The 16,239-nt window shown below is 48.1% G+C and overlaps 1 protein-coding gene across 1 annotated transcript in view; it reads left to right on the top strand.

Moving 5' to 3' along the window:
* LOC149343544 (uncharacterized) overlaps positions 1-16,239 on the top strand; it is a 123,352-nt gene that overhangs the window by 104,744 nt on the left and 2,369 nt on the right. The window contains exons 10-11 of the mRNA XM_089547005.1: positions 449-526; positions 9,275-9,417. Of these exons, the coding sequence (XP_089403131.1) occupies positions 449-526; positions 9,275-9,417 (221 nt within the window). The remainder of the gene's footprint in view (positions 1-448; positions 527-9,274; positions 9,418-16,239) is intronic.

Genomic DNA, 16,239 nt, shown 5'->3' with positions numbered 1-16,239 from the left:
CGGTGAGCCTCGCGCTCCTCCCGCACATCCAAGACACACCACCAGCCAACCTAGGCGCCGCCAGGGGAAATTTCTTTCGCAATTACTGGGCTTAACCAAGCAAAACCTCAGCCAATTATTTTTTCTGGGACACCCAGTGGAGCGTCTCCATGTGTGCCGAACGGTTCATGAATTGAGATGAGAGAATATTTGCTTACACGATCGTAGGCACTGAATACGTAGCCTATTACACTGGAAAGCATTGAAAAGCGGCAGCGTGGAGCTTCCTAATGTAATAAGTTGAGCTTTAGATATCATGAAGCCAAAGGTCCTTTTCAAAGTTCTGTATTCTACATCAATAGCCAAAGTAGTCACGGTTGAAACGAGGATGTCGTGATGCTTCAGGAGCTCAATCCACCGCCTTCTTTTAATACCACCATTTTTCTCACGCTCTCTCACTCTGACTCAGGGCAAGATTCGGCGAATGCTGGCAAACAACTGCTCTCGACAGTGCGGGACACATACAGCCAGTGCCGCACCAGCAACGGTGAGTGGTCGTCTCGAAATTGCGTCGGATTCACTGTGTGCGATAATTTCAACTGCCGAGAATGATTCCTCTCTCCGAGTGGGCTCTCTGCCATAATTGGCGCATTGGCTCGCGACAGACAGACGGTCAGGCAGACGGAAATACAGACGGACAGACGTACGGACAGGCAGACAGACGGACTGACAGACAGATGGAGAGACACAGACGGACATACAGACGGACAGAAGGACAAATTAGGGTGGGCGAATAAAAAAGAATTAAAACAGCGTCCAGCGCGCACCGCTTAGAGCACTACGGGCTGCAAAGACAGACGGATAGACAGAATGGCGGACATACAGACAGACAGATGGACGGACGGAGGGACGAGCGGACCGACCGACTGACCGACGGACGACCGACCGACCGACCGACCGACCAATCGACAGAGACAGACAGACAGACAGACAGACGGACGGACGGACGGACGGACGGACGGACGGACGGACGGACGGACGGACGGACAGAGAGACAGACAGACAGACAGACAGACAGACAGACAGACAGACAGACAGACAGACGGACGGACGGACGGACGGACGGACGGACGGACGGACGGACGGACGGACGGACGGACGGACGGACGGACGGACGGACGGACGGACGGACGGACGGACGGACGGACGGACGGACGGACGGACGGACGGACGGACGGACGGACGGACGGACGGACGGACGGACGGACGGACGGACGGACGGACGGACGGACGGACGGACGGACGGACGGACGGACGGACGGACGGACGGACGGACGGACGGACGGACGGACGGACGGACGGACGGACGGACGGACGGACGGACGGACGGACGGACGGACGGACGGACGGACGGACGGACGGACGGACGGACGGACGGACGGACGGACGGACGGACGGACGGACGGACGGACGGACGGACGGACGGACGGACGGACGGACGGACGGACGGACGGACGGACGGACGGACGGACGGACGGACGGACGGACGGACGGACGGACGGACGGACGGACGGACGGACGGACGGACGGACGGACGGACAGACAGACAGACAGACAGACAGACAGACAGACAGACAGACAGACAGACAGACAGACAGACAGACAGACAGACAGACAGACAGACAGACAGACAGACAGACAGACAGACAGACAGACAGACAGACAGACAGACAGACAGACAGACAGACAGACAGACAGACAGACAGACAGACAGACAGACAGACAGACAGACAGACAGACAGACAGACAGACAGACAGACAGACAGACAGACAGACAGACAGACAGACAGACAGACAGACAGACAGACAGACAGACAGACAGACAGACGGACGGACGGACGGACGGACGGACGGACGGACGGACGGACGGACGGACGGACGGACGGACGGACGGACGGACGGACGGACGGACGGACGGACGGACGGACGGACGGACGGACGGACGGACGGACGGACGGACGGACGGACGGACGGACGGACGGACGGACGGACGGACGGACGGACGGACGGACGGACGGACGGACAGGGACAGACAGAGACGGACGGACGGACGGACAGACAGAGACGGACGGACGGACGGACGGACGGACGGACGGACGGACGGCCTTGCCTGCAGCATTGATGGATCGCAGGGGATGAAAATATCTAAATAAAAATCAAACAAATTTGCATACTACCAAAAATAAGGAAACTGAAACAAAATTTTGATAGAGATGAGAAGGGGAAAGAGGGGGGAGTAGAAGGGGGATATTAATGGGACGAAGGCAGGCAGTGCCATGGGCACTTTTGTGAGGGGGTATACATGATGCTGAAATTTAAGCTTTACAGATTTCTTAAAATTAGGCATTCAGAGGTGCGCGAAACGCGCCTCTGCACATGAGTTATACAGCCAGAAGGACGCAAATTGAGACAATAATTGCCGCCGGCAGGCTTATCATCCACTAAAATTGATTAATGAATATTTAGAGCGCAGCTCATTGGCGCCCCTTCGTGGATTCCGCTTCGTAGTCTCCGTCTACGTCGGCGTAGTTGGCGTAACACGCCACCTGACAAACCGTGGCAGGTGGCATGTCGTAGCGAAACCCCAGATGGTGTCAGCAGCCTAACACGCCATCTGCCAGCAGTAGCAGGCGTGTGAAGAGCTGCGCTGAAATTTAGCATATTACAGACTACGCGATTATCTTTCAATTTTTAGTTACTGCAGGAAGTGAGCATGCTTGTATTGGGAACTTGGAGGCAGTCGTAGTCCCATACAATTTTATATAGTAGAAATCTGCTAGCACGCGTGTGTTTCCAGATTGTCGCCTCGAAATTTCCCGCTCCGTCCTCGTAGTCGCGCGTGCAAACCGGTTACGAACGGTGCCAAACCACCCCGGCGTGACGCGGCATTTCGTCTACCGACGGCATAGAGCGACCGGTGAAGCTGATAAGTTTCGCTTTGACATGCGGCTATCGAAATGAATGAAACTCCTGACGCAACCTCTGCGTGATTCTAGGGTTGAGTTCCACCGCTTTGCATGCGTAATTATGTCAAATCAGTGGAAGCATTAGGGATGACCACCTCGTACCAGGTGCCCTCTAGGAGAATTGTACCAAAATGAGTAGTCTAGAAATGCGACAGCCTCTATGTTTCCTGTACAAAAATTCATGCTAACGGCAGTGGTTAAAAAGTTCATCAATATTTTTTAGGGAATTAGGTGCCTGACTGTGACCGTCATCTTACTTTGTGTCCCCAGTGGCCACATAATCCAGAGGTTGGAACACATGTACCTGTCAGCGCATAGTTTTAAGAAATCTTTACAGTTTAATGTTGAACACCCTGTTTATCAGGGCCTTCTACTGGGGCAACTACGTTGGAATCGCTGTCTTTAGTATCAACAGATAACTGCAGGGTTCAGCATCTCGCAGACGACGATGCTATTGAGTTCGGACTCGCCGATGTGGTTGGAGGGCGTGTTTTGAGAATCAGCTATTTGCGCTACAAACCAAAAGCGGATAAAGTGGGAGTTACTGCAGCACCGAGTCCACGGAGGATTGGTCCAGGTGGACTATCAGAGGGATCATTAGCCACTAAGTGTGCATGATTATCCCTCACATAGCCTTATCCCTTTCGCCACAATATCCTTATACGAATCTGAATAGGATTTAGCGTGTTCGATCGATCGATCGATTGATCGATCGATCAATCAATCAATCAATCAATCAATCAATCAATCAATCAATCAATCAATCAATCAATCAATCAATCAATCAATCAATCAATCAATCAATCAATCAATCAATCAATCAATCAATCGATCAATCAATCAATCAATCAATCATGTGTAAAGACTGACTGTTTCAGGCGTTTTCCTTTAAGCGGAAGAGCATCTCGAGGCCTTGATTCGTACATTTAAGGGACCCTGAAATGATTTGGATAGTCAATTACCACGTAGTTGTGACTGCAGTCCGGCGAGCACGAAAACATCGAGATTCGCTTCTAAACGAAACTCTTTGTTTGGGCTTACTTGCCCCCGCAAAGAACGTAATCACTCGGCGGCGGCGTAGCAACAAGTGTGCTCGGCGGTCGTCGAGCAGAATGCTGGCCGCTCTCGGCCATGCTCTTTTTAAAGCTGATAGCGAGCTTTCGAGCTAAAGCTTGGAAAGTTAATAGAACAGTCTGGCACAACGTATAATCGGCTGCGCCTGGATGCGATCAATCTTGATAAATCTAGGCGCGTCTTGCATCACAAAGTGATAAAGCGGTGTGCCAGAAGCTTTGAGGAATGAACAAACAAACACTACAAATATTCGCGGTATTACTCCCCTCTGAAAGCAGCATCGACCCGATGCTTTAGTACATAATGCGGCCACAAACAACTGAAACAGAATGCATAAATATAAACACCATGGGTGTAAACACAACGGGCTTTAGCGCACATAATAGGGCTTTAGCCGGATGACATGGACAACTTCTGGTCGTACGCGGCGTCGCTGGGATGCAGTCATTTCGTAAGGGATGACTTCATAGTCCAGCTCACCTAGCTGACGAAGAACCTTGTACGGGCCGAAATAGCGGCGCAAAAGTTTTTCACTCAATCCGCGGCGGCGAATGGGCGACCAAACCAAGGCTCGGTCTCCTGGCTTGTATTCCGCGTTGCGTCTTCATAGGTTGTAGTGTCTGGCGTCGGTGCGCTGCTGGTCTTTGATCCGTAATCTGTCAAGCCTTTGGGCTTCTTCCGCGCGTTGAAGGTAGGGGGCGACATCGATGTTACCTTCTTGGGTAACATTAGGCAGTGTGACGTCTAGCGTGGTCGTGGCCTCCCTGCCATGATCAGCCTGAAAAGCGTCATCTGGGTGGTCTGCTGCACCGCGGTGTTGTATGCGAAGACGATATAAGGCAGCATAACGTCCCAGGTCTTGTGTTCGGCATCGACATACATGGCGAGCATATCAGCGATGGTTTTGTTTAGGTGCTCGGTTAGTCCATTGGTCTGTAGATGGTATGCAGCTGTCCTCCGATGGCTGGTTTGGCTGTAACGCAGGATGGCTTGCGTAAGTTCTGCCGTGAATGCAGTTCCTCTGTCCATGTTGAGCACATCGGGGGCGCCGTGTCGCAGAAGGATGCACTCCAGGAAAAATGTGTCCACTTCTGCTGCTGCTCCGTTCGGTAGGGCATTTGCCTCGGCGTTGCGGGTCTTGTAGTCAGTCGGTATAATGATTCACTTATTTCCAGATGCTGACTTCCGGAAAGAGCCAAGAAAGTCCTTGCCAATCTGCTGAAAGGGCCTTGAGGGGTGTTCAATGGGATTCAGAAATCCTGCTGGTCGGGTGGGAGGCGTCTTTCATCGCTGACATCTCGGCAGGTTTTCACTTAATGTGGGACATCGGTAGACAGTCGGGGCCAGTAATACTTGTCTTGAATGCGGCGGAGGATGCGAGAAAACCCGAGATGGCCACCTGTCGGCTCATCGTATGAAGCCTGAAGAACTTCTCCGCGCAGACTTGCAGGCACAACAAAGAGGTAGGCTGTTTTGTTCACTGCAAAGTTCTTCACGAGGACTTCATTCTGTAAACAGAACGAAGACACTCCTCACTTGAACGGCTTGGGGCCGTCGTTCGTGCAGAGCTCGTGCACGTCGAAGAGGGTTTGGGGGGACTCGTCGAGCCGAAGGACTGCGTTGTACTGCAGCGTAGGTCATGGCTGTAGCTTTCTTTGTCGTCTTTGGTGATGAAGAGCCAACTGCATCATGTAGTTCTTCACGGATTATGTCCGTGAGCGACGCCTCCTGATTCTCCTGCGTCGGCTGTGTTGGGGATGGCAGCAGTCGGCGAAGTTCTTCGCGAACAATTTCACGTATTAGATCTCGAGGGTTTATCCGCTTGCAGGGGTATCTTCTGAGGGGTTGCCGACAGCACTTAAAGTGGTCGGTTTTAGTGACAGGTCCGGGCGTCAAGCGTCTTTTCGACTGTTGAAGCTTCAGCTACAAACTCGGCGACGGTTGGTGGAGGATCCCGGATCAGGCCAGCGAAGAGTTGCTCCTTCACGCCACGCATCAGGAAGGAGAGCTTCTTTTCTTCATTCATGTCAGGGTTGGCACGCCTGAAAAGGCGTTTCATATCTTCCGCATACGCAGTCACGGTATCGTTTGGGTGTTTATTTCTTGACTGCAGGAGGACCTCAGCCCTTTCCTTATGTATGACGCCAGTAAACGTACCCAGCAGCTGCTTCTCCAAGGTCGCCCAGCTCGTGAGGAAGATTCGTAGTTTTCAAAACACGTTCTGGGAGGGCCGTCCAATGCAAAATAAATGTTTCGGAGCTTCGAGCTGTCGTCCCAGGTGTTCAGCGCTGCCACATGGTCGTGCATGTCCAGCCAGTCTTCTGCATCTTTGTGTGGTTCTCCACGAAAAGTTGGCGGCTCAAGGGGCAGGCGAAGCACGACAGGTGTTGGCTGTGCACCAGGTTACATCGTAAGGGGCATAGCTGGATAGCAGGTCAGCACCTCCACCAGATGTCACGTAGTGGTGACTGCAGTACGGTGAAAAGGAAAACATCGAGAATCGCTTCTAAACGAAACTCTTTGTTTGGGCTGACTTGCGCCCGCAAGGTTTGTGTCCGCAAACTATGATTTCACCAAAAGCTCCTCTCAGATGTGCAAAAATTTGGGCTGGCCTTTACTGCAAGACAGACGCAGATACCTCGGACTTAAGCTATCTTACAATATTTTTATAGGCGCAGCAAGGTGTGTCTAAAGATTCATATATGAAAGCTCCCAGCTATGTATCCTTCCATTTAGATAATTTTTTAAAGGCTCAAGAATACCAGTGCCGTATAAATGTCTTTAAAAACTCATTTTTTCTCAGAACAGTGCCTGACTGGAATAAAATGCCGAAAGTTGTCTTAGCCCCGCAATCTTCTTTTGAAAATGCTCTGTCGCAACTTTTCTTGAATTAACCTTTTTGCGTCTTTCTCGCTGTCATGATTCTTTTGTTATAAGTGTGGTCAGTATTGGAATGCGTTGTATTTTTATTGTTTTTGTACAAAGTGTCATCTGCATGACAATGTATGCTTTGCAACTGTATTCCCCCTACAAAAATGCCCCCAACGGGCGCTGTAGGTACCTGAATAAATAAATAAATCACTCGGCGACGGCGTAGCAACAAGTGTTCTCGACGGTCGTCGAACAGTGTGCCGGCCGCTCTCGGCCATGCTGTTTTTAAAGCTGATAACGAATTTTCGAGATAAAGCTTGGAAAGTTACTAGAACAGTCTCGCACAACGTAAAATCGGCTTCGCCTGGATGCGATAAATCCAGATAAATCTAGGCGCGTCTTGCATTATAAGCGAAGCGATAAAGCGGTGTGCCGGCAACTTTGAAGAAGGAACAAACAAACGCTAGAAACATTCGCGGCATTATTCTATTGCAACGAATATGTGCCTGTGGTCTTCAAGTATCCGAATGAAATTTAAAAACTCTGCATGCACTCTCTAATTTTCGAATAATGCTTACAGACTGATTAGGGGGGCACTTCACCGTGCATTTTTATCCGCTCATACGTAGTAACCGCCGATCTCCGCAGCTTGAGCACTAAGGCGTGTACAGGGGTTTCTAGGGAATCCCAAGTATTGCTAGATTTAGCAAGTGGGCTCTATAATAGCAAACATCTGGTATTTATGAATGAGAGCTGAGAAGCCAAAAGATTACTCAATGACTAGAATAATGTTTTTAGTGATGTTTGGTTAATTCACAACAAATGGCGGTCGCTTGTTTCGTGAAGCGCCCCGTTTTCATTTCCATATTTTGTTCGTGACGTGCATTTTGCAGATGCATTCAAATTTTCCATTGCGCGTACACGTGTGTTTTGCATTTACACCTACATGTGACATTTTGGTTATGTGCTTTGGGGTTTCCTATCCAATTCTGTTAGTCTGCCCAGCCACGCATACAGGTTACTTGACGCTTATGCGAACTGGAAACTTTTTCACTTAAGTGAGAAAAAGAGTAACTATTATATTATTACTATTATTATGGTTTATGGTTTATGGTTTATGGGGTTTAACGTCCCAAAGCGACTAAGGCTATGAGAGACGCCGTAGTGGAGGGCTCCGGAAATTTCGACCACCTGGGGTTCTTTAACGTGCACTGACATCGCACAGTACACGGGCCTCTAGAATTTCTCCTCCAAAGAAATTCCAGCCGCCGCGGCCGGGATCGAACCCGCGTCTTTCGGGTCAGCAGCCGAGCACCATAACGGCTGAGCCACCGCGGCGGCTATTATTACTATTATTATGCAGCGCAAGCCTGGAACTTTAAGGATAGGCTTGCTGACTTAGGATAGATGGTTTATAGGATTTAACATCCGAGAGTGATCAGGCTATGAGACGCTGACTTAGAGTAGAGTAGAAAGATTTATTGGGAATTCAAAATAAAGACGAAGTCTTGTGGTGCGAGTGGTGTCATTATTTCAGGACTCCATTTGCCAGTGCTGTTTCTCTTGTGTGGGACACCAGGTTAGGCTGGATCGTCTGGTCAGAGCGGGACAGACCAGCCTCGCACCGCTCCTTCGTGTAGTGTGTTTGTAGGTTGTCGTGTATTTCGTCCCTGCAGCCCCACGTGGCATAGCATTGCCAGAGATGTAGCGCATCAGAATAAAGCCAAGACGTGCTAACTAGTAGGTTGGTTAACTAATACTGAACAGTTACTTTCATTTGGTATTACTGTTAGTCTCGGTATTTATTGAGAGGCATATAGGCCACCGTGAGTAATACGGACATTTGTTTTTATAATTTCGAAACCACAGTTACCCTCGGCGCTATGGCCGAACACGTTTTAGCTATTTAGACGAATTACGTGCACTACAAGGGTTGTTTTGCCTGCAATCTTCTTGAAACGCATGTATTTTGGCGCGATGCAGGCAAAATTTGTTGGGCCACAGAGCCGAGGATAACTGCGTTCTCGTAGCTCGATAAACCGATATGGATATTACTTTCGGCGCCTACATGTGTCTTAATAAATAAGGCGACTAACAGTAATAGTTAGAATTGCTATTTAACATCAGGAACCGTGCAACTAGTCAGGCCGTCTTAGTTTTATTCTGATCCTCTAGACCGCTGAATATGGTATGTTGCAAAAGCTCTAATAAAATTCAAGAAGCTTAATTTTAAAAATCCTAGAACATCATAGGTTCAACATAAGGATTATGTGGCACTTCACCGGTTGCTCTTCTTCAGCCTGTAACGAAACTGTGCATTGCAGACTACCACTTCCAAGTGATCGAGTACCTGAGAGAGCAGATTCAAGAGGACATGGAAGTTAAATCGGTTTTCAGCAACATGCTAACTACCTTTGCCGAGACCTTTGTATTTGAGATTGTGAGAGAAGCCGACGACACCTGCTACGTGAGTATGCTGTGCGCGGAGAGTAAGTCCAACCCGAGGATGATGTCGTGAGAGGAGTGGTTGAGAACGCAGAGATCAATGGTGTAGGTGAGGCCTTGGATTACGAGGCGGGCCGTGCGCACATCTGGTTTCCTCTTCACCGCCTTTAGGCTGCCGCCGTTCTTTAGCCCATGCTCGATTTTCTCCATATTAAACCTCGTTATGTCGGCTACCTTGCGTTTGTTTATTAAATGTAATCGCTCTGCGAGTTTTGTTCTCTTGGTAGGGTTAGATTCTTTCTTGCTTTGGTTTTCTTGGTCAGGTTTTTCGTCTCTCGAGAAAGCTTGCCGGTATCCGGTCGAATCATTGCACCGCCTACTTCTACTCCGCACTGCGTAATGATAGCTTTGAAATTTATCGTTTATTGTTTAAAGAATAAGATCGCGTTCCTCAGAGCCGAATATCTGTTTTGCAGCGATATGCTGAATTGCTGTACTTTCCCTCTTACGCTAACTCCTTAATGGGCTTCCGCTTCACTAATTTGTTTCGATCCCTCTTCAGGTCTAGGCTAATTCGAGACCTTAATTCACGGCTTTTGATAGCGTGACGGAACTTTCAAATGAATAGTGAGAAATTTTGTTGCTTTCAGGAATGATTTAACGTGTGATAATTAAGACTGCCTCTCCACTTAGAAAGTAACAAATCCTATACGTGCCTTGTATTTAGTAATCATCTATTTATCTTAACAGCAGGTAAGCCCTTTTATAGGTCCGCGGTTAAAAGCACTATTAAACAGCGTCAGGCTGTCATGCCCTGAAGCAAAAAAATAGTGGGCTACAAATGCGACATTGAAAAACGTTTATTTTTCACCGCTATTATTTGTTAAAAAGAACAGATCAATTCACTCACACTTTGAATTTAGATGGAACACTGAAGAATGAAAAGTGAGTTTTAATTATTTAGCACTGACTGCTGGCAGCCTGATACTTGCATGTGTGCAAATACGGCAAGCAAAATATTAGAGGGATTGAAAGAGAATGTATACCAGAAATTCCGCATTATTTAAGCATCTTCAGTTTTATTGCCTGTCGTTTCAACTTATCTAGAGCGCAGCTCTTTGGCTCGCATTCTGCGTTTCGCGGCGTCGCCGCCGCCGTTATCGTTGTCCGTTGCAACCAGCAGTGGACACCCCTTACGCTGCGAAACCAATGGAGCTAGAGCTTGGAAAGGAGAAAGTACAAGCGTAACCTTCTCCCTTTCTTGGCAACCGGCGAGCCAGTGGGGGGCGCAGCTTTGCATACTAACCGTGACGTCACACAGTAGCGGTAGAACGTGCGCGCGCGCGTCGGCGGTGGCAGCTGCCTCGCCGCTCCTTCGCTAGACGTCTTGTTGCAGCCGAGTAAGACGCATGGCTCCGAAGCGGTCTAGTGATTCCGCGCCAAGCGGTTCGGGGAAGCGGCAGTGGGTTGACCACAAGGCTTTCGCCGAGCACACTTTAGAATTTCCAAAGGGTCCTCGGTATTTTTTGAGTAAAGAAAATGGGCAGTGTCTGTCTCACACATCTCGGTGGACACCTGAAGAAGAGAAGGCGCAAGACTGCCCTATTGTACCAGTGGTCACCTGAATCGTGCTTTAATCAATGTGGCGGCAATGACAGATGTGCGCTGCATGCTTTTGTATTGACAGCGTTGTGCCAGAAACGCTGCCACGTGCCAGGGTGGCAGGGAGGATGGGGTCTTTAATGTCGATATAAAGACAAGCTGGAATTTCTTACCACTTATGCGGGAGAACATCCCGTTCCTCTCGCTCGCAACGGCTCGCACAGCTGTGACAACTTCGCAAAATACTTGCGCAGACCTCGTCTTTGAGAACCAGGCATTGGCGGAGCAAGTCGAGCATATATTCAACTATTTCTCCGTCCACAAAGCTTCCTTCATAACAATCAGGACCAGTAAGTGTCGTGTTTCTTGAAGAAGGAACCTGTGTGAGAAATAACTAGTTGCCCATAATTGTGCATACATGTCTTGCTCGAATTCTTTTCCTCAATCTAACGAAGAGCTGAAACAGATGATGAGCTGCGTTCAAATTTCGCATTTTGAAGTAACGTAATCGTCGGCAATTTTTTTTTGTTCAAAAGGTGCGCCTCCACTACGCATAATTCATAAGAAAGGTGTTCGCTGCTGTCCAAGGTATGTTGTGACGCACCGCATCAGGGTTACGTCCATTGGAACAAACATCTAGTCCTTGGTCATCTAACAATAATTCTCTTGCCAAACTATTCAGCAGTTCTCTCTGATTTCTGTAAGCATGAAATTGAGCTACATTTTGTTTTCCAGTCAGTCTTTAGAAAACAAGTTGTATCTGCTACACGGCATGAGTCACCACAGGCCAACCTTCAAGCCACCCCTGAAGAGGCTCTCCAAAATTATGTTGAGATCGAACTCCATTTCCCTGTCTTGGGCTGTTAGATTTTTCTGCAACATGCGCACAGAACCCTACTGTATACGTTATGGCTGGCATGCTCGACGTTTTGGTTTAATATCTTCTTCCTTGATTTTTATCGCGTAGTCTCATATGAGGTGGCTAGCATCTAATGTCTACCTGCTAGGTTGCCACATGTCATTCATGTGAGGGAAGATAAGCGCATTTTTTCATCTTTTCGTGTGTCATCTTTTTCGTTAAATTTGTTTTTGCAGCTGTGCGTCCTAAGCCACTCTGATTTAACTTCAAAGAAAAGGGCGCTGCCTCTTGAATTATCAAGGAACGATTCCTTCCTAATTTGGCTTTTCCCAATTTTTTATAAAGTTCTACGCTCTGCTTCTTTCCCATTGAGTTAATCAAGCTCTTACCTTCTGCGTTTTTTGTCTGTCGATTGAAGCCTTTTTAAGGCGGAAGCCTTTAATGCCTTATCGTTATAAGCAGGAGTTGTCGATAGAAATGTCACCCTTTCAATTGGTCGAAATGGTCGTGATGTCACTGTGCGCGAATCAGAAACGGGGCCAGTTGTACTTTGGCTACTAACCATACAACCAATTAAAGGGATGGTATATTGATGCTCTAAGTGGAACTGAGTTTAGTTAATTAGCTCATTAACCAATTAGCGTAATTGACCTTTCTAGTCAGACAAGACAAATAAATAAAACCGTGTAGGAAATTAGTCGAGTTGGGGAATTGAACCAGGGTCTCCGAAGTGCGAGACGGGTGCGCTTACCACTCTACCATGCCAGTTCAATGGTTTGGAATGAACAAAGGCGAGTCTAGTGAATACGATGTCTTCGTTCACTCCCATCTTCCCAATTGCAACATCCAACCAACGTCTCCTCGGCCTGGGGATGTCGAACACCTTTGGGGAGCTGCGCGAGGCTCATCTCAGCAATCAATACTTGCGGTTAAGCAAAACACGTGCGGGTAGCCGCCTACTGACCCGCCTCCACATCAATTACACAACCCAAGAGGAGAAGCGGGTATCCATGCCCGAGGCCTGGCGCTTCGCACTAAAGGTTCGCCCCCTCCCCAATAACATGACAAAAGATGCCCATTATGGCCGCCGCCTCGCGCGAGCGGAGGCCATTTCTAAGCAGTATGGTGCTCGACCAGGGGTATTTTACACGGACGCGGCAGGTCCACACCATGGGGGTTGGTACACGGCTGCCGTTGTCCACCAAAACAAGCCAGTTCAGGGCCTCACCTTCCGTGCCCCCAACATTAAAATCGCGGAGGAAGTGGCTATCGCACTTGCAGCTGCGGATCCAGCGTTCCGAGTCATTATCACCGACTCAAGAGAAGCTTGCCGCAAGTTTGAACAGGGCCAAATTACAGATCGTGCTTTCCAAAGTTTACACAGATGTGAGTACCGGGATTTCCCAACCCGGCGCACCATCATCTGGGCCCCAGCACATGCGGGGATAGAGGGAAATAAGGTAGCGGACACTACCGCCCGCGCGCTTAACCACCGGGCATCGCCTCTCGCGCCGCCTGATCCGGCTACTGATTTTAATCCGGCTATTACTTTTCGGGAGATCTCTCTCCTGTATCAAAACGCTCACGGCCGATACCCACCCCCCTGTAAAGGCGTCAATAAGGCAGAGGAGCGTTGGCTACTTCGCCTCTACACCAACACGGTACTCTGCCCGGCAGTGCTCAAACATTTCAATTCGGCCTTTGCGGGCGAGTGTCCACACTGTGGGGAAGTGTTTGCGGACACGTATCACATGGTGTGGGCATGCCCTGCCAATCCTGCTTTCCCACCCCACCCCCACCCCACCCGAGAGGACTGGGAGGCTGCCCTGCTCGGCTGCTCCACTCTCCAGGGCCAACGAGCCCTGGTGACAAGAGCCCGGGCCGCCGCAGAGGCCACAGGGGTCCCGGACTAGGGATCCCTCCTACTGATTGTGAGGGCCGGGCCCTTCAGGCACGGTCCAAGCAATACCTCTGTATATAGTATAAATAAATGTTTTACACCACCACCACCACCCGTTCTCTTACGGTGAGGTGCAGGTGTCCATCGAGATATGCGAGACAGATACTTGATTGTAAAACATTTTATTCGCCGGGAAGAGCTTGGCAAGAGGTGATATTTCCTTTCCTTTACTCAAAACAAATTTACCGGCGAGCAAAGCGTAGTGGCGAACGGGAGATGGCGTTCTGTGGATTCCCTGGCAGCGTTGCAAGACGCGACAGGCGAAGCTTACCATCTTAACCACACATCAGTGACACAAGCAGCAACACCTTGCTTAAGGCTTCCGCCTCACCGCAGTTTAGGTGAACAAAGTGCCCTTCTGAATTTTTCCTTTCTCCTTCCTTGTTTCCTGCATAGTTATTGGTTAGTTTCCTCATCCTTTTCCTCCGCTGTGAGCGATCGCTCATTCTGTATAAGTAGTTAAGTAACTTAACCCATCCCCTGTTCTCTCCTATTTCCTCAAGCATTCTTTTTATGATATTTCTCTCCGCTTCCAGTGCCTCCAACGATGCCCACCCGATATACCCCTGATGAAGAACGTAGACGGCACACGAGAAGCATACACAGCGATCGCCGTAGCGTTTACAATGAGAGCAATGAGGGCCTGGATGTTGAGGGTGAAACACTGAAAATTGCCCGCGGTACAAGAAACGTAGTTGGCCAGAACAGCAGCTTAGCGCAGAACGTAGACGGGACGCAAGAAGAGCAGCACACACAAACAGCGCTGCTCGTTGTTTGTGCTTCTCTTCTCATGTCCCGTCTACGTTCTGCGCTGTCAGCATCATTTTTATTTATTTATTTATTTATTTATTTATTTATTTATTTATTTATTTATTTATTTATTTATTTATTTATTTATTTATTTATTTATTTATTTATCAATACTGCAATCCCCTCTGGGGATTTTAGCAGGGTGGGATACAATAAATACATAATGAAAACAATAACACAGACAAAGCATATAATACAAATTAGATCCATGGAGCGTATAAACAGTTAAAAACAACACGTTTCTAAACAATACCTAAAATAAATGCCGACAGTGATGATTTTGAAATTTGATGATTGGTTAGTAGATTCCATTCAGTTACTGTTCGGGGAAAGAAAGAATACTTAAAACAGTTATTATGGGTGCTAAAGGCGGTTATTGTGCGACTGTGTCTCTGCCTTGTAGAATACCCAGATGAAAAACTAATTATTCCCGTGAGGTCGGTTTTATAATGACCGTTAATAAGTTGAAAGAGGAATTTTAGTCATGATACACGGTTTCTTTGCGTTAATGGTGGCAGGTTTGCTTTCATTAGTAGTTCGGTTACTGATGTTCGTCCAAAGCTATTATATAATATTATTGCATGGATAGCAGATTTTCTCTCATCTAGAATTCAGTTCACATCAGTTAACAACTCTAACTCATGTTACGCTAATGTTACGTCTGGAGTTCCACAAGGCAGTGTACTGGGACCTTTACTTTTCCTCATCTATATTAATGACTTACCCAGTTGCGTGACGTCCAGAATCAGACTATTTGCTGACGATTGTGTGCTTTATCGACGTATAACCTGTAACACTGACAGCCAGCCACTGCAGTCTGATCTTGAAGCGATAAGCACATGGTGTTCTAATTGGTTAATGCCTTTAAATCTTTCCAAAACTAAGCTCATGTCTTTCACCAACAAGCCACGTATTCCTACCGCCTACTTTCTTGATAACAATTCACCACAAGTTACAAGTATCTTGGCATTAACCTTCAATCCGACTTATCATGGAATCATCATATTAATCTCACTCTTGCCTCCGCTAACCGTACTTTCGGACTTCTCAAACATAATTTAAAAGAGGCCGCGACACATGTAAAAAAACTAGCGTACACCACATTAATCCGTCCGAAACTCGAATACGCGTCTGCCATTTGGGATCCTCATCAGAATTATATCATCAGTAACATCGAAGCCCTGCAGAACCGTGCTGCGCGATTCATCTTTTCTGATTATTCGTGTCACACCAGCGTCACCTCATTGAAGACTAAAGCCGAGTTAGATAACTTAGCACTGCGCCGAAAAATTTCCCGTCTATCACTCTTCCACAAGCTTTATCACCACCCTTCCCTTCATGATGAGTTCTTTCAGCCACCGCCAGTTATCTTTCCACGTCGCGATCATCCTTACAAAGTTAAACGCATTAACTGCCAGTCATTCCATTATGTCTATTCTTTTTTACCACGCACAATAACCGAATGGAACGCTTTGCCATCAGAAATTGCCACAGAATCTGATCTAAATAAATTCCAACATCTTATGCACTCATGTTTCAACAACTAAAAAGGTATTTTTTTGAGCGTTCTTTTCTTGCGCCTTGTCTTTTTATTTTATAATTTTTGTTTTGTA

The sequence above is a fragment of the Amblyomma mixtum genome, chromosome 5, assembly GCF_055824585.1.
Source record: "Amblyomma mixtum isolate Tamu chromosome 5, ASM5582458v1, whole genome shotgun sequence".
Classification (NCBI taxonomy): Eukaryota; Metazoa; Arthropoda; class Arachnida; order Ixodida; family Ixodidae; genus Amblyomma; species Amblyomma mixtum.
This window is presented reverse-complemented; position numbering and strand designations above follow the sequence as displayed.